Source organism: Mastigoproctus giganteus, chromosome 9 (assembly GCF_048544385.1).
Source record: "Mastigoproctus giganteus isolate SK-2022 chromosome 9, ASM4854438v1, whole genome shotgun sequence".
In the NCBI taxonomy this organism is placed as follows: domain Eukaryota; kingdom Metazoa; phylum Arthropoda; class Arachnida; order Uropygi; family Thelyphonidae; genus Mastigoproctus; species Mastigoproctus giganteus.
Window position 1 is genome coordinate 141,975,435 of NC_143583.1, and position 23,783 is coordinate 141,999,217.

The following is a 23,783-nucleotide window of genomic DNA, read 5'->3' on the forward strand; positions in this document are numbered from 1 at the left end:
AGAAATCTTTTGGGAAAGATGCAAACACCAGAAGGAAGAGAATGAATCAAATTGGGCAACTCTATATCCATGGTTTGACTGATGATGATCTGCTCAGGTTGCTGACAAACTGAATGAGTATTTTACATATACATTCGCATCCGAGGAATTCTTTAGGAAAGGGAATGCTAGAACTTTATCAAACTCTAATAGGGAGCTAAAGGATTTTGCAATAATTAAGAAGAAAGTTGAAGTTAAATATAGGAAAGAAACCTGGGATGGTTGGATCTATCCAATTATATTAAGGGAGGCAGCGAAGGAAGTAAGCAAACCCTTAGCCATAATTATGACAGCATCCTTGAATTCAGGGAGGCCGCGTGAACTGGAGACGTTCGAATGTATCTCCAATTCACAAAGGGTGATACGAGTATTTACACACCGGTTAGTTTAACTTCTGTTCCCAGGAGAATAATGGAGTCAGTGGAGGATCATCTAGACAAGATTGCAGTTATAGTTCAGACACAGCATATGTTTGTTAAGAGGAAGTCTTACCTGCCTGACGAATCTGATTGGATATTATGATGTGGTCACAATGGAAATGGATGCAAAAAATAATTTTGATATCATATACTTGAATTTCAGGAAAGCTTTTGATACTGGAGCAGTATGCCATTAAGGACAAAGGGATGGTTGAGTGGGAGAAGACAGAGAGTGGTAATCAATGGATACTGTTCTTCGTGGAATAATGTTATTAGTGGAATCCCCCAGGTTTCTATATTTATCAATGATATTGATGAAGGCATATCAGGCTTAATGTCCAGGTTTGTGAACGATACAAAAGTTGATAGTATGCTGTTGCAACAGTATCTAGAAAAGTTAGGCAGATGGACTGAGGGATGGCAATTGAAGTTTAACATGATAAAATCAAAGTACTGTATATGGATAGCAATAACCCCACAGTACGTACCAACTGTGTGGTACTACACTTAGGTTAGTGCAAAATGAAAAAGACCTAGGGGTAATTGTGCAGTCAGATTTTAAGTTATCTGGGCAATACAGCCAGGTCAGCTCATGAGGTTTTGTCAATGATGTGCAGGAATTTTGCTAAGGATAAGGAGGTCATTATCCAATTGTATAAAGCAAAGGTTAGCCCACGCCTTGAATACTGCTTACAGGTCTGGAGGCCTCATTTCACTCTTTGCAGCAGCCCTACATCCTTAAATAAGGATGTAGGGCTTTGCAGCAGCCTGTTCTGCAAGGTGATCTTATTGAGGTGTTTAAGGTTTTGAATTGTTTTAGCAAGCTGAATGCTGATGTGATTCTCCCTCTGGCTCGGACCACGCACATGTGGGGGCGCAAATTTAAATTGAAGGTCGGTTGCAGAATAGATGTACGGAAGTTTTCCTTTAGCCAGCGGGTTGTTGATTGCTGGAACAAACTTCCATCTGTTGTTGTGGTAGCTGATAGTTAAATAATTTCAAGGAAGAACTAGACAAACTATTGGAGGGAATAAATAGGTGAAAATGGGAGGTGTCGTGGTTTTTTGCATCATTGGCTACCGCTAATTATGCCAATTTAATGACCTATTTAGTTTAATTTTTTTATTCAGAAACAATATTCTGTTCAGCATATATATATAGTAAACACAAATTATTAGTTTTATATCCTGCACAGTGAATATATATAATATACACTGTGAGGGCAGAATTCATGGTATATCTGGTTCTTGGGCAAGGCGACGCTGTCACCTCTCCCTAGTGGACGAAACGACCGCTTGGAAGGTGTATAGGTTTGGTTCAGCAAGCATGGAGGGAAATACCTATGGAACGCTTTCGTGAATTATTGGACTCAATGCCTCGCCGTGTGATTGCCCTTATCCAGACGAAAGGTGGGCCTACCCGTTACTAGGATACCTACCTAGTAACGGGTAGAGAGTGCACAGAGATCATGGAATTTCTGTGCACTCAGTGTAAACCTTCAGGGTTTTATTGAAGTTAATGGTTGTTGTTGTTATTGTTATTTGGTTTTTAGGAGCATTAGCAACTAAGGCCATATTGCTCCGGGATATGTGGTGGTCATTCCTTGACCTTTCCGCATCCTCCGTATTTGGTGGTGACGGGCTGGAACCCCGGTCTAATCAAGAAGCGTGTGCTACGCACTGCTGCTCCTTCCCACCTGGCTACGCAGGTGCCTGAAGTTAATGGATATATTGGTACATTTTGTAATCAAATATGTGCTGAAATTATATTCAAATTGTTAGATGCCGCTGACCAAATTTCAATCTCATACGACATTGTGGACATCGAAAATGTTGCCAGTACATCGTCATTATTTGAGTTTATAAAATGTGCAAGATCAATTTTAAACTACGGGAATGCTTTCTAAACTTTTAAACGAGAGTCATAAGATCTCTAAAGGTTTCTGAAGTAACTAATGTTCTACGCACTGTGGAAGACAAATTGCACACTTAGAAATAATGAGCTTGCAAAGGTTGCGGATTTTCCTGGTTGATAATCACTTTTATATTCTACACAAACAGTGAAGAAAGTAAATTTAATTTCAAGAAGAAAAAGCAGATTACCATAATTTTCCTTAAGAAAGGAGAAACGAGAGCTTTAATACAATTTCACAGGAAGTATTTTGGCAAACTCATTCAGTGGCTGCTTTCTCCCTTGAACTGCTCATTGCGAGCACACAGTTTTAATGAGGAGAAATATTGACTTTTTGGTGCTTCAAATAGTTTCCGATTTTTTCCTGCTTTAATGCTCCGCGGATCTTGTTATATTAAATCTTACTTATCGTGTTTTATTCACAGTTATGACAGGGATACAAGTGTTATGTAAGATTAAGGGTCTTCATAGAATTTGCGGTTCTTCTCATTCTTTAAACACCCCCAGAGTCACTCTATATCTGGACGCCTACAACTTAACGAAAATCATTTTGGTTCATTCAAGAGCACTCACTGATATGATTTGACTCAAGAATTTCGTGCGCATTTTACAGGGTAAATACAGGATTGTCCACTAATTGAAACACTACTTTGAGAAGACAATTATTTATTACTTTATTCCGTTACATAGGTGCCTTTCAGCCTACCGGTCATCCGCTGATGAGCTCCCAGCAGCTCAACGTCCCCTGAAGTGCCCTCATCGCAATTATCTATTGATTGAAGTACTGATGCCGAAGTCTTGCACCAGGCACCCTTGTATGATGAAATTATTGTAGTGGCATAGTGTTTTGTCGAAGGCGCCACTGGTGGTTTCCCACATCTGCGCCATGGTACTTTGTGAAGAATTTACAGAATCTCTGTAAAAGCCAGAAAAAGTGTGGTGTCTGGTTTGTGACAGAGTTGTGCTGTGGTCTGTTGTTCTGTCTCTGGCTGCTTAGCCGCAAGGCCCCTAAGGGAACCCCACGTTGCCCGCCACCACCACTGGGAGGTGAGCCAGGCTGCCCATTATACTCTGGCTGACCTCCGCCAGGGTTGCCTGAGCTTCCTGACGGAGACCAAAAAAAAAAAAATAAAGTAACAGATTAAATAAAATAAACAAAGTAATAGATAAAAGAGAGAGAGAGAGAGAGAGAGAGAGAGAGGGGCATAGAAGAAGAGAGGATTAGAGGGGGAATGAATTTGGGTGGGCTGACAGGGGAGAATAAATCCACCCTAATTTTGGCGAAGTATAGGCAAAAGTATGGGTTTAAAAGTCACAGAGGAGAGGACAGGTACCCCTGTGTAATTTCCAAAGGCATAGTGCCTGTAGATCGCGCACTGAGGTCAGTGCCAGCATCCCCCACCTTCGATGGTGCCTGCAATAGATCCTACCCTATTAGGGTTTGCATGATTATGTCTGCATTTTTTCCGGGGGAATGGAGAATTATCCCACGCCGGTCCGGTTTAGTTCTTGGGCTCTGAGTTCTGCAATCTTACCTCGCCAAGTGCAAATGTTTCTTGCGCGTAGGTGGTTAATGCCTTATAGGTATCTTCCGCGAGTAGCAGAGTGAATTCTTGATTGCGAGGGTGTCTCTGTATTGTGGTGAGGAATTTAAGCCTAATGTTGTCGTAGCTGGGGCACTCATACATGAGGTGCCCCCAGGACTCCTCTTCGCCGCAGTGGCAACGTGGATCATTCTCGATTCCCATGGCGGTCAGTTTTTGTTGGAAGGAACCATGGCCGGTGATGATAAAAGTCACATGGAGGCCAGGCGAAAACCAGGGTGGAGGTTCTGGGTGAGTTGAACTTATGGATGGAAGGAATCGTTTTGTGATGGCCCCTTTTGTTGTAGTGTCCCAGTCATGTTGCCATATCTCTTGTAGATGTTGGGTTATCCGTTGTCTTTCCTGCCTGGTGCCGTTTGTGGTGTCAAGTTGAAAATTTAGCAGTTGGGTTGGAACTCCTTTCCTTAAATGATAAAAAAGCCCTCTTTTAACCACTTCTAAGTATAGTGGCTGACATCCAGTTAATACCTGAAGAGCAGGGATGCTGATTTATTGTAGAGACAATAGGCTGTCTACCAAATTCCTGGGCTATTGCTTCTTTATCCTAGCGGGTAACACCATAAAAATTCCTAGCATCATTGCTAGGAATTTTTATGGGCTTTTTTTTTTTCACAACGTAGCTGAGTTACTCGATCTCAGGAAAGATTTGCATGTTTCTTTCTTATGTCCAGCAACCAGACAAGTCGACCACAGAATGCAAGCAATTTAGAAACATAACATAACTGTCGTCTCATAGCCTTGGTTGCTTTGACGCGTGACACACACATACGACATATACTGGATATGTATGTTGGTCATTTAAAAGATGTTTTGTAGGGATGCCTTTAGACCAAACACGAGTCATTTGATTTTCCAATACCACGTAAGTAATTTCGTTAATACAGCAGAATAGAAAGACGTTTTATCTCTCTTTTATTTCATCACCACTGCATATAAACCTATGTAAGAAACTATGCGTGGATGGTGCCCTGCATTTATCATTCGTTGTATTTGACGACGCATCTGTTCAACGAAAGAAAAAAAAAAACTGCTTGAAAGAATAATTTTCTAAGAACTGTCACAGTCGATGTAATATCTTCCGGACAAATTTAAGAGTGAATGGCATAATTCTTCCCGTTCGCTAGAGAGTCGCAACCATAAAAAAATTGATTAAATTAAATTCTTCTGTTTGTAGAGGAAACATCAGACAGAATCTGGCTATACTATTTTTGCTGAAAAAGTATCTTAGAGAAGAAATCGCAAACTACTTACTTGATTATTTTCGCTGATGATATAGAAGGACAATGTGAGATCTAAAGGAATCGTAGTTGAGACGATAGCGATCCATGGTAACAACATCAGCCTGTTGTCCTGCGAAGAGTTAATTGTAAAGACTGGTGTTATTTTTGACTCACTGAGAGCACACACAATTTATCAAACATGTTTAAAATACGAGGTTTTATTAAAGTACAAATAATAATGATCATGTATACAGAGTAGAAACCAAAAACGATCATTTATAGTTGTTACACATACTACCCTGACACCTTCATTTACAGGAAAACTAATAACGTAATCTAAAATACCTTTAGCCTTTATGACATCTTCTAGTCTGTCATAGACACTCTTCACCACTGTTTTGTAAATGTCCTCCGATAATATCTGCCAACGCGGCGATCAGTTCAGCTCTGCTTTGGGGAAGGGGCTCAGACTCTGTTCTCACAAGCTTCAAGTTCATCCCAGAGGTTCTCTAGGATTAAGGTCAGGGCTCTGTGCTGATCAGTCCAACTTTTCGATGCTCATGTCCTCAAGCCAATTCGTCGCAATTATTCGAGCAGTGCGACATGGAACATTGTCCTACTGATAGAGGCATGGACCTTCCCTGACGTGCGTTATCACATTGTCCGAAACAACCAATGGTCCTAGACCATTACGCTTCTCTTAGCCAAACTCAAGTCCTATATAGACGAATTTAGGATTTTGCCTCGCTCTTACAGCTTGAACGGTATGGAATTTTCGACACCACTGTACTGGTGCCCTTTTGCTGACTGTAACTTGCCACCTGACTTAATGAAGAAACTACAGGACTTCAGTGAATGTTACATGCTGATTATGTAAATGCAATGATTAAGTTCAGTCACCGAACCCAATTTTATATTGCAGCGAACGTGTGTTTACTCCTGGTCTCAATTATTCGGGCTGTGATGGATGCTATTGCAACAACTGTAATAAGCAATTGATATAATTCCTGGTCATTTACCAATGAGTTAAACTTTTCAGCTCAAAATATCGTTTATTTCCTTTTTTGTCGCAAACAATCTTTACCCTGAAGCTTAACTCAAGTTCGGACAAAATGTTACTCCAAATTTTGAAACTCATTTCATCAAAAGCTGACTTTTCCGTAACATACTCGTCAGGTCAGGCCAAAATGCATTAATGGTCTAAATAAAGGTGCTATAGGCTTCAATTCTGGGGAGCAGATTATCGAGAACTTGTCCGGTCCAGTCTTAAATGTGGTTCCAAAGTCTAAATCTCTGCAGGCTTGATCCAATCCACTACAGAGCCATACCGGTTGCCACCGCAGCATTTCGAACTTCGCCCGTCCAAAGTCTTATTGTGGAAACCAATGAATCACCACCGATGCTTCGATGTATGGAAAAGCAAGACAGAAAATGCAATTTTTTAACATGCAGTGCTGAAATGGTGAATTTAGTGATTACGATGCCGTTCTTGATATTTTTGATGGAGTTTACCGCCCGCCTTCGTTTTTTAATGCGCATTCTACTTTCGTTTAGGAGATCCTATTTACAAAAATGCCAAGGACAGGTTAAAGATTGGAATACAAGAGAACATGTTCGCACTTTACTTTCCCTATTTAAGAAATACACATGAGGAGGAGGGAACTTGTTCCAAGGACCAAAAGGGGAGGGTCATTAATGAATGCCGACTGCGTAATGCGCATGTTCCGACCTTCGGTTTGCAACTCACGCTGAAGTTTTTACTGAAAAAAGCTAGTAGTAGGCTAGTATCGTGAATGTTTTAAGGATAGACGGGTAAATTTTTCCTGTGAAATTCGCTTGCGTTTCCAAAGAAGGCTGTCTGCAATCGGGTTCCCCATAAATATGCAGAGCTGCATGAAAAATCACATTAATACCAAATATTACAAACGCTTAGAGAGTAGATGTACTCTCTAAGCGTTTTACAGCCTTTGTCAATGATACACTTCTCGTCAGTGTTATGTCGAGTAGAGCAGGCGCATATTCATTTTACCTGGATCCCTAGGATTCCCCTAGACGTGCTAAGGGGGGGGGGGAATCCAGGAAGTTCATCTTCACTCTGGACAACCAACCAAGCTTGAATTTCTCAGCATTGTTTAACAATGTATAATCCCCTTGGGACTGCCCGTCCCGAAGGCGCAGGACTGCACTGCACTTGGGCGCCAAAGTTCAAGGAGCACCTGAAACTTACATACATATACAATGAAGGAAATTTTAAAACTCGTCACTGAACTTTTGTCGATGTGTGCATAATGCTTGTCTGCTGTAAAACTTACTATATAATACTCGCGCGAAGTCCAGGTGGACTCCTGCTCGTAGCTGTACTTTCTTGGTCAAAAAATTTCCAGAAACTCTGTTCACTGTACTTTTCTAGAAAATTGTGCATGATTTTTTTTAGCTTCAACATATCGTTGGAGTGTCTTAAAATCGGAACTTCCAACAACGACGCTTAAACCTATTTGTGAAACGCGATGGGAATGTAGAATTTATGCCGTAAAAGTCCTTAAATTCTATTTTGATCAAATATATGATGCTCTTTACAGATATTTCCCGTGATAATGATTCTAGAAATAGATAATGTATCATCCAGGAATGACTAATAAACTGTAACTTTTTGGTAGTAGAAATACGAATTCCGTACAGAAGTTTTCTTTGATTATTATGTTTAGTAATCGTGAAAGAAAAACAGAATCATAAATAAATGTATTTTTTTTTTTACTTTAAATATGGATTTCTAATAAATAACTTTCACTTGACTACATTTCTTGCCGAACAACGCAAGGTACGTGCATGCGAGACTTCAAGTAAGCGAAGTCGCTAAACGTACGCAAGGGGCTCGGTAGCGTAGTGCCTTCGGCGGCAGCGCGCTTGCTGACTGAAAACAACCTGGGTTCAAATCCCGCTGGACGAGTTTCCGGAGGTTTTTTCTTTCGGTACCAAGTTAGTCGATCTTGGGCCGAGTCCCGTGAGGGGGGTTTTTCCCCCCTCACCAACCAAAATCGACCGATGTACACACACAAATACAGACCCAAACACCTCCTCCCACTCATCGTCTATGCAAATGATTTATCTAATTAATTAGATTAAATTCTACTACTATTGCAGAGGGTCAAAACATCATGTACATATTCTGATAGCGATAATATAACGCATTCTCCTTAATTAATTAACCGCCTTGGCGCTTAATTTCCATAATGGCATTACACCTAACTCAAAATATTTATTTACTCTTTAATGGAACATTATCGGATATTAAGTCCAGACATCCATTGAAGTTGGCAAGTATTTAGCTACAAAGTATGTTGAGGGTCAAACGGCACCAGGGATTTCTCCCATCTCCGCTGTATCGAGGGGCAGTACTCTGTCAAGACCAGAGATTTAGAAGTGTGTGGATCATGTGTTGTGTAGTATGTTGTGCCCATTGTTCTTCTGGCCTATTGGCCGTCGAGCCCCTGATGAGACCCGACGTGGCTGGCCAGGTGTACCTTGAAATTTATTATACTCTGGCAGGTCCCGCCGCCTAATTTCCTGGGATTTCACCGGCTGGGTCCTATAGAAAAAAAAAAGATAGATAATCGCGGTGGTATAGTTGCAAAATCGCTATTAAGTTAGTATGTGGGGTTTGTTCCCCGAAATTACCATGGGATTGTACGCTAAAATGACAAGTTCTAGAGGCCTAATGGGGCGGGCAATAATTTTGGTGCTAATTTAAATTTGGATGCGTGGGGCTTTTGCGGTGTATAGTCAAAGAGAAGGGTAGGGAGACTGAAGGCTGGGGGAAGAAAGAGAAGTAAGGGGCCGATAGGGTAGATTAGCTAGCGAGGAATTAGTAATATTATTCGCCATGTCGTACTAAAATTAAGGTATGTTGGTGTCTAACGACTCCTGTGATTTCTCCCTTCGCGAGTTAGCTTTGTATCGGGCCAGAGATTTTGAGGCGTCGAAAATTAAAGTGACACTAAGAAACAGTTTTGCGAATGGGGACACAGATTTTATCACTAATGAAGCAAGAAAGGTTAACAAATTTGAGTTTCAGAAGAGATTGTTTTCAGTTTCAACGATTTTTCAATAATCAGTTCCGCATCCATATTCATCCATGAATATGGATGCTGAACAAAATATATAAATATTTTTCAGTGCTGGGGGAGGGGTGATTGCGATTGGCACCCGGGCGCCACATTTCCTAGGAAGGCCCTTGGCGGGAGCCTACAAACCACTGTGATGACTGTTGCTTTAGGTTAGTTAATGTAGAAGGATATAATGCAAAGAGTAAGAATGCCCTCCACTTATTTTGGAGAATGTAACAGCAGAGTGCTGAAAGTGAAGTCTATATGCCTCGGGCCAGCCCTCAGCATGAACTCAATAATCTGGTAAGAGGTTTAAATTTTCCAAAGGAATCTGCACCACCTCCTTGGTGCTAGAAGTCAAAAAATCTTCTAGCACATGGGACTTTTTCTCACGGTAAGAGAACTAGGACGATTCGATGGTTTTTTGAAGTAATATAAATGACTTAATGAACTGTTTAGGAATTAGTTACAACCCTACAGAGTGCAGACCTTTTATTGATCAACAAAGAGGAGTCTCAAAGGTGTGTTGCTCCACAATTAAAATAAATATGGGTGAATTCCAGTAGCTCATTCTGTGCATTTGAAAGAAACATATGAGAACTTGTTGATAAATATTAATTATTAAGATCATGGTTGGTTGGTTGGTCGGTCTGTGCTGAATTTAAAGTGATAGAGATTACTTGGACAGCAATCTGACTACATAAAAATGCCTTGTCTTTTGTGTCAGGATCAGTTTGTTGCCTGGATCAAAACCATGTTTCATAAACCACTGGTAGACCTCAAAACTGTCCCTTTCACAAAGTGTTTCATCAAACCCAGTTTGATGAAACACTTTGTGGAAGGTCCCTGCTAACTTCCCATCGAACGCCCAAGAGAAGCTAAAATAGTATATTTTTGTTGCACCTGAAATTCTTAAACTGATAAGGCACCGTGAATAAAAGAAAAAACAGGCATGAATTAGCTTCCGGTCTGTTGTTGAGAACTTCTTAGGGAACAACATGGAGCTGGGCTGCAACATGAGTGTCAGAGTACATTTTTCACATTCCCACATCGACTACTTCCCATATAGTTATAGGTTTTACCAGAGGAGGTGGAATATCAATATGATGGCTGACTATTGCTGGATGCTGAAGAGGGAGTGCAAATCAGAAGGATCTCTGCAAGAAAATCAAAGAAACAAAAATTTGACCCACGTAGATCAGTTTTTAAGATGAGAGGCAAGTGTTTGGTTGACTTTTTACCACAATGCCCTTTTTAAAGTGTTTTTAACATTTACTTAAATGTAAAAGTAGAATTTCCTTCCGTTATTTTTGAAGAATTAATAAAATTTTCTTCCGTTATTTTTGAAGAAATCTGAAGTCATTTTTGAATTTAGCATTAGAAGATAATTCAGAAACACCCTTTACTAAGAAAACATGTTTTTTTTTTTTTTTTTCAAAATGCAGAGTAGCGCAATCTGTGCCCTGTACTGTACTTATAAATAAAATAAATATTCTTTTATACTTCGAGATGACCACACGCTAAGAAGAGTTCACAGAATACTGCAGTGAAACAACATCGAATTAAGTAAACATGCGAGCTTGAACCACGGTCGCCCAAAAGTTGTACTTATCCGATGGAAGCCTTTGCACAGTTCATCCAGAATCTTACATTCGTCAGTTACCAACCACAAAAGTGCACCGATGGTCTGAAAAAAAAAACTTCCTACTTGAATTTCTCAATTATAATCAACTAATTAGATACTAGTTTTTGTTGCCGATTCACCAAACCCATTATGAAGAAAGGGTGCCTGGCAACGTGAAGAGTACGAAGTGTTCCACGTGAACTGATGTTTGAATTCAATGGCCGGAATTTTAATAAAAAAATCAGAAACTTTTTTCGGGCTTTGGGTGGCCTCTTCGGTTTAATTCTGCTCTTTTGTTCTGTAGAGAAACTTATGCACTCAATTACCCATTATGCTTGTAATTAATTTTTGGCTAACGATTATCAGAATCCTCACTACTTACTCAAGAATGGTGTGTTCTTTTAGCTCTGAATCACTCTGCATGTCTAATCTTGTACTAGGTCTGAAAATTCCATCAAGTACTAAACAGAAAGCATACTTACCACACATAGGCCAACCAATAGAAGAATGGACGAAATGATACTGAGACAGGCAAATATCATCACCAGAAGGCTGATACTGAGGATTGCTGAAATTTAGAGATTGAATTTCTTATTTCATGAATTGTTACACTATTTAATTATATATTTAACTAGATAAACTGGCGAAAATTACTAAATATTTTGCTAATATAGAAGATCATATTTTTTATAAGTTTCAGATAAATTTATTAACTGCGTTCTCTCAGAGCATCAATTACAGAAAAACAAGCTTCTGTCTTTGTATACGAATATTACCAAATAACTCCCAACTGTAGTATTACAACAGGGTTCTACGCTAATAGCTTAATTTGTCGGGGAAGACTAAAGGCATTTTCCTGCAGCAGCACTGAGAAATATGTCCTAAAATCACCAAAGCTCTAGACCGAGATCTAGGTATTATCTTGAACCTCAAGAGAGCCTATAAAATAGCAAAGAACACGTTGCGTGCGTCTCTTATTTTTACTTGACCACTCAGCTACATCGTGCCTATTTTATAGGCCCTCTTGAGTTTTAATAATAATAGGAATCCCTGCTGATAAATCAGATGCATAAATACGATTCATTTTGGCAACTTCGCCAGAAGGATCATTCACTGTAATGACATGATCTCAAGGCAACGGGGCATAAAATACACAATAATAATAATAACGATGGAAAGGTAAATAAGACATAAATCTTGTGAAGTTTTCATTTGGAGGTCACAGAACATATTAACACCTCAGATATGTTGTGTCAATGTTTCGTATCTGCAAATTATGTGTGTTCTAAAGCTGTTTAGGCAGTTTCTGGTGAAAATAGGCGTAAGCTGCCACCCACGATAAGATTATACATATGTTTTCATTTAGTTCTATTTCACGTGATAAGGAAATATAAAATGAACATATCTGTTAAAAAAAAAGTTTCTGTGAGATAAGGACTCAGCCATTTCGAAACCTCAGTACTGCTCCTATTATTGACGACATTTGAACCAAGACTTGAATGAATGAATTTCAAAACTCCATTAAACTAAAGCGGTATGTCGTTTAATAACTAAATAGTATAGCAAGTAAAAGAAAAGATCTTTCCCAATTGGAGCAAACGCTACTCCTAATGGAAATGTCAAAAGTTCCCCAAATGAATACAATTTTCTAGATATTATGAAAAAGTTCAATACAATTCCTGAAGACCGGCTTTATTGGAGGCAATATGCAATGCATCATCTGCAAAGACTTTAGAATTCATTAGCTCATGCCAGTAAACTTAATAAATGAGAAGTTTATCAGTGACACCAACAGAAATAACAAGAAAGCCGGACAAACAATTATCTTCTGGTTACCCAGTTAGCAACGGCATAGGAGAAAAACGAAGAAGATCAATGGTACACTTCGCGATAACGAAAACATTTATCTGTTGTCCTTTTAATTTATTGGAGAAAATAGAAAACTCTCGATATAGAATCGTTGACATCAAACTTTATTTAATTGGCAGAAGTGCTTAACTTTTCATTAACTAATCTACATATTTTAATTTATTTCCAGCTAAAATTCCTCGTCTTCCGAGGAAAAAGAATATTAGTCAAAGTGATAAAAGTACATAAAAAAATGTGTTTATATTCCGGGACGGTCAGAGGAGTTCACAATAAACAGCACCGTATTTCGCAGCCATGGACTTCAACCACGATCATTCAAAGCACTTGTACTTATGCACACTCGGCTAAAGGCAGCCACCATCAAGAACTAAAGATCATATATCATTCTAGATAGTTATGGCTGTCTACTAAAGATCAATAATGTAACCCATGGATATTTTTTTTCCTAAACACAGTTCTATATCCTGATAATTAAATAGTTGTCAGGATATAGAATTCTACGTGCACTTCATTTTATAAAATTAGTTGCATTTAGAATATGTGGAACTAATTCTATACTCCAACTGATGTACAGCCGATTGCGTCAGATTACATTATCTGACGCAATCGGCTGTACCGACGCCATTTCTAATTTAATTACAGGTAAAGTAACAGCGGATGGTGTAGCTTATACGCATCTCTACTTTGAAAGGACCTTTTCTTAATCTTTTTGATTTGCATTTCAGTTGCAAACAGATCGTGTTGCTTTCAGTGAAATGGAGTATGTGGGGCACCTTCCATTAAGTTCGGAAAAAAAAGGAATTATTATCTAACGCAATCGGTTGTCAACGCCATTTCTAACCTCATCTCTTTAAATTTAATGCTTGCACATTATCGTGCGGTCGACATTTAGTTTAATTATGCGTCCCGTGCCGTATTAAATTACGATAATTAATCTAAACCGAAGACCTCGTACGACTTTCAAAATGTTCACGATGTGAGCGAATGAGTTGAAGAAGTCACAAAAGATGAGACGAAGATAACAGGGGATAAAAGAAAAAGAATTTTATTTTATTAGAAACTGGCCACCGGTAAAAAAGATTGTTCTAGAAGGGTAAGAAAAATTTAATTATTAATTTACTGTACGTTGCAAAAACGGATTTGAAAGTAACACAATAGCAAAGTGGGTGTAGCAAGAAGATTGAATCAGCAGATGTAATTAAGCAAAATGATTTAAAAAAATGTTTGCGCAGTTGGGACATTCTGTCATTAATTTCTAATCTACTTGTTCTGTGCCGATTGTTGGACAAGCTTGGCCATTAAGCGATTCCCTAAGCGCTTTCCAATATGGCAACTAGAGCTGCACGTGATGTGCGTCATCTGTAGACAGCAGTTCGAGTGGTTTGAAAGAGGAAATGTCAGCATTCCGAACCTTTTTGAGGCCACCATCTCCTTTGAGATACTCCATTATTGAAATTATAACTAAAAATACAATTTGTCTCAAATTCTTTAGTGACAAACAGAACATCCTGGTACTCCGTTGGATATTTCCTATAGAAACAGTCGAATATTTTCGTATTAGATGGATTCCGAATGATTCAAAGCGATTCCGTAATCTAGTTGAGCGTTAATTTCTCGGGCAGCGCCTCCTCTTAATTAAATCCAAAATTAGTTCGTTAAAAAGAAGAAAGTTCGATTATGGTTTGCTCCATTAATCAGTGGATTTTCGCTTTGCGTAAGAAAATGAGTAGAAAGTTAAAGCGTCTTTAAAATAATTATAACGTACAAATAAACGCAGGATTATACTTCGTTAACGATGCATTTCACGATTTAATTATCGTGATTAACAAACGTCTCGGATTGATCCGAGTGGAAGATGCATTAGTTTTGTTCCGTTACGGTACGCTGAGCGTGCCGAAACTAAACTATTTCTGAACCTTTGCATAAAGTAAAAAAAAAGGTTAACTTCAATCAGTTTTTTTTAGGACATCATATCGGGTCACGAAGATGCTCAATTCATTTTGTTACTTGTGCCATAATTGATGTCTAGCTTCCGATTCGAACTCAAGGTCCTTCTTTTATTTCCGGCGATGCAATTAAGCCTATACACGCCGGAAATAAATAGGATCCTCCGCGTTTTGTCCATTACTGTCAAACACTTATTGGTACATATAAATAGAGATACATAGACGACAGATATTGGTGAATAGACTGATGAAATAAAGCGAAAACACTTCTATAAAATTAACAGAACTATGATTTTACTTGAAGCCACTAACACATAGTAATATAAGGATCATTCAAATGAACAGTTAAAGACGAACCTATTAGAAAAGAGTACACGCGGTGTAACCAAGCGAGACACACCCCTCGGCGTAGAACTCTGCTGGTTGCTTGTGAATCCGAAGCATTACGGTTAAGTGAAAGCGATGACTTTTGATCACCTTCTTCCGGAGAAGGAAGATGTTACAGTCACATAACAACAAATACTCTAGGAGCGCTTCCCACCTTTACCACTGAGCCTGCGTGAGATTTCGGACTCTCTTGAAGCAAGCAATTTGCTTCGTTGGCTGTTGCACCATGGAACAACCAGGCTATCAGAATCCGAAACAATATCCATACTTGTATTAAACTGGTCCTAGAGGGTGTCTTATCTGTTGTGTGAGGAGCTTACTTCGCTCCATGTTTATTCCAAAAGTCTGTTTCAATTGAACAACCCTTACACTTACAAATAATTACAAAACTGATGATTGGTTATAAAAACTTTTTAAGCAGCATTTTCAAGTTGGAACTTAGGAACAGCCTGTGGCAAAAATTCCTTCAGAGCGAGATAAGTTTATTTGTCTTAAGTCTAAGGTGGATATTTGGTCATATCTGGCTTATTAACACTGTTTTTGTTACCAAAAGCAGCATCTCTGTCGATATCAATAAAAAATCACACTATGATGATACTGAGCTGTTATGTGAAGAAATCAAACTTTGTGACGCGTATTTCTCGCTTGTTGCCAATAATTATGACTGACTGTCAATCAAACTGTGTCATATCAGACATTTTAGAAATGCAATTATTGAATATGATTGAATGGAAATCAGCTGTGTAATTTTTCTGATATTAGTTACTGAGAAAACAGAGACAATGGAAAAGGAATACATCGTAACTTTATATTTACGTATTAGTGGATAAAACTAAAGTTTTTTAAAAACACACTCAATTTTAGATAACCTAATCTTCTTTTACAAAGGAATGCCTATGAAGTATACCAATTTGTAAAAGAAAGTAAGATTACCAAATATCGGAAAGAGTGTTGGTTTTTTTTAAACCAGGGTATGTGATGGCATCACATTCTAAAATGTTTAAAGTCTACATGACTTACAATTCCATTGGCAACAGCTATCAATCCTGATTAGAAACAGCCAATAAGCATCACCGGGCATGACTGTCAGAGAATGATTCAGTAATATTATACCGATTATTTTGATTGATATTTGAAGATATCCAACTTTTGAGAAGTGAAAATTTTGAGGTCGATAAAGAACATAATTCTCATCTATCATTTATTTCTGTCTCAAGACCCACCCAGAGTGCTCCCAGGGTTCATCACAAACGTTTCGCAGAAAGAAATGCACGTGAATGAATTCTGCTTCTCATCGTCTTTTCTGAGAAATCGATGGATTTATCAATAAATGGAGAAAATTAAAGATATAAACCTAGGCTACTAAGAATCGTGTGTTTAATATGCAGTTTTCATTATGCGACGATAATTGGCTGACATATTTATGTTAAATTAAAATGTATTATAGATTGAAAGAAGAGTTGATTAATGAAATGTTTGAGCACGCCACTACGCAATCTATTACTGTCTGACATAAAAGTTGTTCGCTGTTCATATTGGCGTGAGTTTGCCAAGAAAAAGTAACGCGTGAGCGATCATAATTGTCAGATAGAATCAATAATAATTCTTAATATCTGTCTTTACTTCTTTTTGTGAGACTGGCAGGTTGGAAAGGCGCTGCTTTTATTAAGAGAACACTTCTGGCAGTTGGTTTCTATCAATAATATCACAAAGGAGAGAACGAAAAAAAAAGGTCAGAACATGCAAACTTCAACAAGTAAATGTCGATGTTTTTCTTTGATGGAGAAAATAGAAAAGTATACCGCTTTTAAAGAATTTCCTCTAGAATTGGAAAAAAGTTAATCAAGAAACATCTACAGATCCCCGTTATCGATTATGGACTATTCTTCTGTTGTTCTTTTTCAGGAAAGAGAAGACGAGTTTCTATAGGTCGTGGGAAAAGAAGAAGAAATTAATAAAATCTACAGGCATACATAACTGTATGAAATTTGGAGACGAACAACGAAGCGCAGTAATCACACTTCGTTAATGCACCCCGATCCCTTTCCAGTTATATTAGAATCCCTCCCTCACGCTCCTTAATTAAATCTGGTTCAAGATTATTTAAAAAATTATTAAGATTGATATGTAGCAGTAGTGGCATGTGATGCAAGAAAGCAAGTGTATGAGCTTATGCATCATCAGCCAAAAAAAATTTACAAAACAATTCCCTCTAAATGTTTGTCCAGTTCCTCTTTAAATTTATTTAACCTATCAAGTTCCACAACGACAGATAGTAGTTTATTCCAGCAATTAACCACCCGCTGGCTAAAGGCAAATTTCCGCACATCTGTCTTTCCTCAATTTGAATTTATGCCCCCTTAGGTTCGTAGCCTGAACAAGTGGGAGCAATATGGCCTTAGTTGCTAATGCTCCTAAAAACCAAATAACAAGAACAAGTGGAAGAATCCCATTAGAATTCAAGGCCTTAAACACCTCGCAGGTGCCTAGTCTTTGCAGAACTTAAGCCTCTCTTGGTAAGAGGATCCCTTCATTCCCCTCACCAATCTTGTTGCCCTTCTCTGTACACAGTACTCAAGGCGTGGCCTGACCATTGCCTTATACAGAGGGACAATCACCTCCTTTCCCTGCTAGCAAAATTCCTGTATATCATTGATAAAACCTCATGACCTGCCCTGGCAGCATTGCTCAGAAAACTTCATATCTGACTGCACAATTACTCCCAGGTCTTTTTCATTTTCTACCACCTTAAGTGTAGTAACCACACAGTTGGTACGTTTCTCTGGGGTTGCTTCTACCCATAGTACTTTGCATTTGTCAAGGTTAAACTTCATTTGCCACTTCTTAGCCCATCTGCCCAAATTTTCTAGATCCTGTTGCAGTAGCACACTGCCATTATTGTCATTAACAACCCTGCCAACCTTTGTATCATCTGCAAACTTCGACACTAAGTCTCATATACCATCATCAATATCATTGATAAATATACAAAACAACAGTGGACACAACACTGAACCCTGTGGGACTCCACTAATAACATTGGTCCAAGAGCAGCAGCACCCATTGATTAACACCCTGTGTCTTCTCCCACTCAACCATCCTTTTATCCATTGTAGCAACTTACCCTTAATACCATTCTGCTCCAATTTGTACAGTAGTCTTCCATGCGCAACAGTGTCAAAAGCTTTCCTGAAATCCAAGTATATGATAAAATTATTTTTTGCATCCAGTTCCTTTGTAACCACATCATAATATCCTATCAAATTTGTCAGACCAGACTTTCCCTTAACAAACTCATGCTGTGTCTGAATTATTGCTGCAGTCTTGCGTAGATGATCCTGCATTGCATCTTTACCCATTATTTGACTCCATTATTTTACCTGGAACAGAAGTTAAACTAACTGGTCTGTAATTACTCGTGTCACCCTTCGATCCTCCTTTGTGAATTGGGGACACACCCTTATTTCAAGGATGCTCTCATAATTATGGCTAAGGGTTTGCTTCGTTGCTTTGCCGCCTCCTTTAATATAACTGGATAGATCCCATCCACCCCAGGTGCCTTTCTTAGGTTTAACTTCAACAATTTCTCCTCCACTTTGCTTTCGGTTATTACAAAATCATTAAGCACTCTTTTACAATTTGATAACCTTGTGGCATTTTGAAACCTTAATAACTCCTCATGTGTGAATGTAGATGCAAAATATTCATTCAGTTTGTTTGCTATCTGAGCAGGATCATCAACAGTCGAACCATCGATATCAAGTGGACCAATTAGATTCATCCCCTTCCTTTTAGAATTTATATAAATAAAGAAATCCTTGCTGTTTTTCTTAGCATTCTTTGCCAAAGATTTCTCGTAATCTGCCTAACCTCCTTTGTGACTTGATTACAGACTAGCTTATATCTGTCGTAGGCTTTTGTGTCGCCTAATAATTTATATGTATTTTTCTTTTCTGCCACGAGTCTCATTAGTTCATTTGACAACCATTTAGGGCTAAACATTGAACGATATTTCGAAATGAGTTGCGAAATATTATCTCTAACAATTCGTTCTGTTTCTTTGGAGTATCTTTCTGAGAAATCGGTTTCAGAATGGCTTCCTCCACAAAAACAGCCCTTGCATTTTGTGTCCATTAACCTTTCATACTGTTTTTTCACCCTCAGTGCAAAATATACAACTTCATTTCTGCACTAATTTTTCCACACAATCATTCTGCATAGTTAAGAAAGGAGCAATAAGCGGCTCAAGGTCACTTACTAGACTTCCTTCTCTTAACTCATTTCATAGCGCAGGTACAGAGCGAGTAGGCCTAGTGACCTGCCTATGGTTTTTCGCTTTACTATATATTATAGACTAAATTAATTTCTGCAAATACTTAAATAGTTTCATGTTAATTTATAAGATTACTAAGTATGATTATAGTTTATTTTTCTAACTAGAAGATTCCAAGTGCCAAAATATGCTAAAAGAAATTTATACTAACCTATTAAAAGGCTTAAATTAATTATAATAATGCAAATTAAAACTAATTCATTTCTTTGTTGTATTCTATTTATATTATTATTTTTTTTTTGCAGTTGCTTCCAGATTTAAAAAGACCTCTACGAACGGTAAATTCGTTACGTTTGCAGAACTTAATGTTATGCACATTATTGAAGATGTTGAATAGCTAGACTTTCAATGGTCCCCCAAAGGAGAAACATTTCAAAGGGCTTCCTATGAAAATTTCAATATGAACTGCTATGCAAATACTGTACACACTCTTATGGAATATGAATTCTCAGCATGTATTATAAACTATGAAAGTTTTGTCAAAGCTTATCAAGCATGCAAGCTCCTTCTGGACTTTTGATTATATTATGCAAGAATAAAATTACGATTTATTTAAGACTAGCTGAAGCTATACAGAGGAATTTTGTAGTCCTTTGATTGCATTCATTAACAGCTGAAGTCGAAGTAGTCTTATGCACAGACATGACTTCCTTTAAATGAATTATGGAATTTAATCCGATGTTATTTCAAAATGATGGATCGACATAAAAACTGACCTGCTGGATGCCCTAGAATCCTCTCACATATAACTGTAAATTTGGTTCAAGCTTTCATCGATTAAAACAATTTAAACGATGCAGTGTTGAGTTTACATTGACTTGTCTGACTGCCATCGAAACAAAAACCTGTACCCAACTCCACTTGAGAAAAACCACAGGCATGAAAGCGATGCACAACTTTCGATACTTCATGCAAAAAATAATTCTACTAAATATGCATAAAAACTTATTATTATAAATAATACATTTCATAATAAGAAGAAAACGGAACATGAAAGTAAACAGGAGAAGATGGGAACTGGAAATATTCGTAGATACAAATTCAAGAAAGAAAAAGTAGGGAACAGGAAAACCTGAAGCTGTTCAACGTGTATTTATTATGCAAATGACCTGTCATATCGCTGTCACTGAGTGAATTAATGAATGGGACAAGCACACGCAGACCATTACAGAAAAGAGGAAAAGAAAATCGCTGACTGTTGCATTTAAGTAGAAGAGGCTCTCTCTTATTTCTTTCGCTGATCGATCTTTTCGGACCGCACACTGCCACGATATTCCATGGAGGGCAGTTAATTAGTCCGAAAAATATAATTAAGGAATTAAAATAGTTGCGATTACCGTAGAAATTTAACTGATTCTTATCGGTTATTATCAACAAAATCATTTTAAACTATCAAATACAAGACGGCTGATAAAAAAACTTAAAAGAACTCATTCCAAAATGCATAAAAGAACAAACGATACAATTACCTTTAATATATTCATTTATTATTTTGAAAATTCGCATCATAAATCAAAGTCATCTGTTTTAATTTAAACATTAAAAAACACGAGGACGTAGCTTATGGTATCTCTAATTTCCGGTTTACTTCAAAGCTGTGTGTATATAGGGGGAGGGGACGTCGATTTTCTTGGTACCTTTCTGTGTTTCATCATAGCTTTTCATTGTGCATAACTCAGCCATGTTGGAATTGAGACTCTACTACAATTTGATTCTCTTTCTAGGTAAATAAACTCTTGCCACAAGACGTGTGTACATCGCAGCCATATTATTATTATTAGCTATATGGTGTAAGGAAGCCTGAGGCTTATACTGCACCAGCCAAAAAAAAAATCCCAATTAGCCCGAGAAAGAGAGAGTCAGAAGTAGGAAGGGAATCACCCTTCCTACTTCTGACTCTCAGTAGTAGGAAGGGAATGATGATATCCAGCTCAGGACCCTGGGTGTGCCAAGCCCATACTCACCAGATGTGAGCCCCTGGGGTTGTATATTCAAGGATGGAACAAAACGGACAACCATCTGAAACCCAGAAAGCAGATTGGGCTCTAAAATGAGCATTAGAAAAACAAATTGGCCTTGCTTTTGTATATTTAAATGTCATCCAATAATACGTCGAGTAATATTTAAAGTACTGTCTTGCATACTGATTTTTAAAACAAAAAAGAATAATAAACTTATAACATACTAACTAGCACTCATTTCTCAAATATTTTACTAAATTGAGTTTTTTTTTTTTTTATGAAAAACCCCAAACACGAAAGGTATCAAAACCTATAGTATTTAGTACCGTGCATGGGTTGAAGGAGAAGTATGGGGGGAGGGGGATGCCGGAAACTTTGCTCTAGAGACTAAACATGGGTTTCACCACTTAAAGCCTCCAATAAGCAAAGTGGTGGTATTTCACCGGTTGATAAAAGTCATCTACCACCTACAAGTTAAAGGTTCCATATTAATGTAGTTATTTTATTAATCGGTAAATTCCATTCTCTTAGTATCACCTTGTTCATTTTTGGAATATTTAGGGACTGCCTAGGTCTGGATTTTGTATCATATACCCCAAGTAAAAAAATAAATACACGTGAAATAATTGTTTACATTACGCTGCTGATTTAACTGTGATCGTTTACTATTAATAATATCCAGATTTACAATGCCAGTTAGTCATTTTCGCAAACGCATTAATCACATAGTTTCGTATTTAAAAATTAAATCGTTAAATTCTAGTTAATATCAAACTCGATTCGTGGTTGAGACCTTTCGAATGATATATGATTTATCTCTGAACATGCAAAAGCTCAAAACTATTCTGATAATATGTAATAGATTTTCGAAAATAATTTTGTCATTTATGGTTATATTAGGATGGGTTAAAATTTGAAAAAAAAGTGATTATTTTTAAAATTATTATCATCTTTGGCTAAAGATTTCCCTAATAAGTTTGCTCGAGGTAGACATCACCATAGCTAAAATGCTGATGAATATACAGTACTAGTTTCATCGAAAATGGGGATTGCATTTTGTATAAAACTTTGATAACAGAAACAAAAGAAGTATCCGAAACGGTGGTATCAAAACTGGATATTTTAAACGCGTTGAATATGAGACAATTGATTTATAAAACACACTTAACGTCGGCTGGAAGCAGATCCTCTTAGAAAGGGGATTTATTAAAAACATTTCGGGTATTTTTTTCAGAGAAAATTCGGTTCCTGATGTATCTGAAGTTTCAACCTAACAGAAACTACGCACAGCTGCGAAGATGCCTAAACCTAATTACCAAAGGGTAATTAAGCCAGGCATCAAAATGCTAATAAGTGTAATGCGGCAGCACAAACTGTTTAATTAGTTCACGTTTCTGAAGAGACTATTTTAGGAAAGGGCTTCAAATGTCTATGCAAAACTAGCCTTGAGGCACCGATGAAATTTCGCTGTAATATCGGATGAACTTATTGGTTGTTGTTTATACTTCCATCATGCATATCCTTTGAGTATTGAAAAAGTCCGCTTATCACTTTTCAGACCACTGCTTCGCAAAATGGTTGATAACTTACTGCAAATCCGGCAGTGATACTACACGACCTAACAAATTGGGAAAAATATTAAATTTATTCCACAAGAACTCATTAACATAAAGTTGGATGGTCGATTGCAAAGATTTGGTGCATTTACTGCAATGATCATCGTACACCAATTTTTATGATATATGTGCAACACCAGAACAGATGATAAATACACTAAACCATAAACGGCTGTGTATTTTTTCTGTACGATGTGCTTGTTTGATGGTCAATTTGAATATTCGCCAAACATCCCAGATTACTGTTGCGAGAGCATAATTTGGTTAATGTGTAGACCTGCTGTATTAGGTCACAATGGAAGATGAGTACCATTCTGTATTAAACATGCTCTAACACGACGACAAATTGTTTTCTGAAATGCAATGGCCTGAAGAAGTTACTCGGTGAAGGTGTCCTTTGGTTCAACTGAGTATGGATTGTTCACAAATGGCCTCTCTTTAAGGTATCCCCACGAAAACAAACATCAGAAGTCTAATGAAGATTAACTACTAGGGTCATGCAATCTTTAAATACAGATTTCAGTAGTATCCGTAGTGCCATTGTAGATGTGTGTATGGGTCGCCGTCCTGTTGAAGTACCCATCCGATATTTCTCATCGTCCAGTTGGTCTGTGAGCAACCTCTGAAATTCAGGGTTATCACTGTTTCTGTAAAATATAGAAAAAAAATTTAGGCCGATAAGAGAATCCAGTTTTCTGGCCTTGTCAGTCTCATGAAATATTTTATCCACTCCCATAAGGAGGACTTAATT

At 37.8% G+C, this 23,783-nt stretch overlaps 1 protein-coding gene across 1 annotated transcript in view; it reads right to left on the reverse strand.

Moving 5' to 3' along the window:
• LOC150080780 (uncharacterized) overlaps positions 1 to 23,783 on the reverse strand; it is a 155,194-nt gene that overhangs the window by 25,982 nt on the left and 105,429 nt on the right. Inside the window, exons 3-4 of the mRNA XM_090380820.1 lie at positions 11,403 to 11,488; positions 5,225 to 5,323 (exon numbers count right to left, since the gene is read on the reverse strand). Coding sequence (XP_090236946.1) covers positions 5,225 to 5,323; positions 11,403 to 11,488 — 185 coding nt within the window. The remainder of the gene's footprint in view (positions 1 to 5,224; positions 5,324 to 11,402; positions 11,489 to 23,783) is intronic.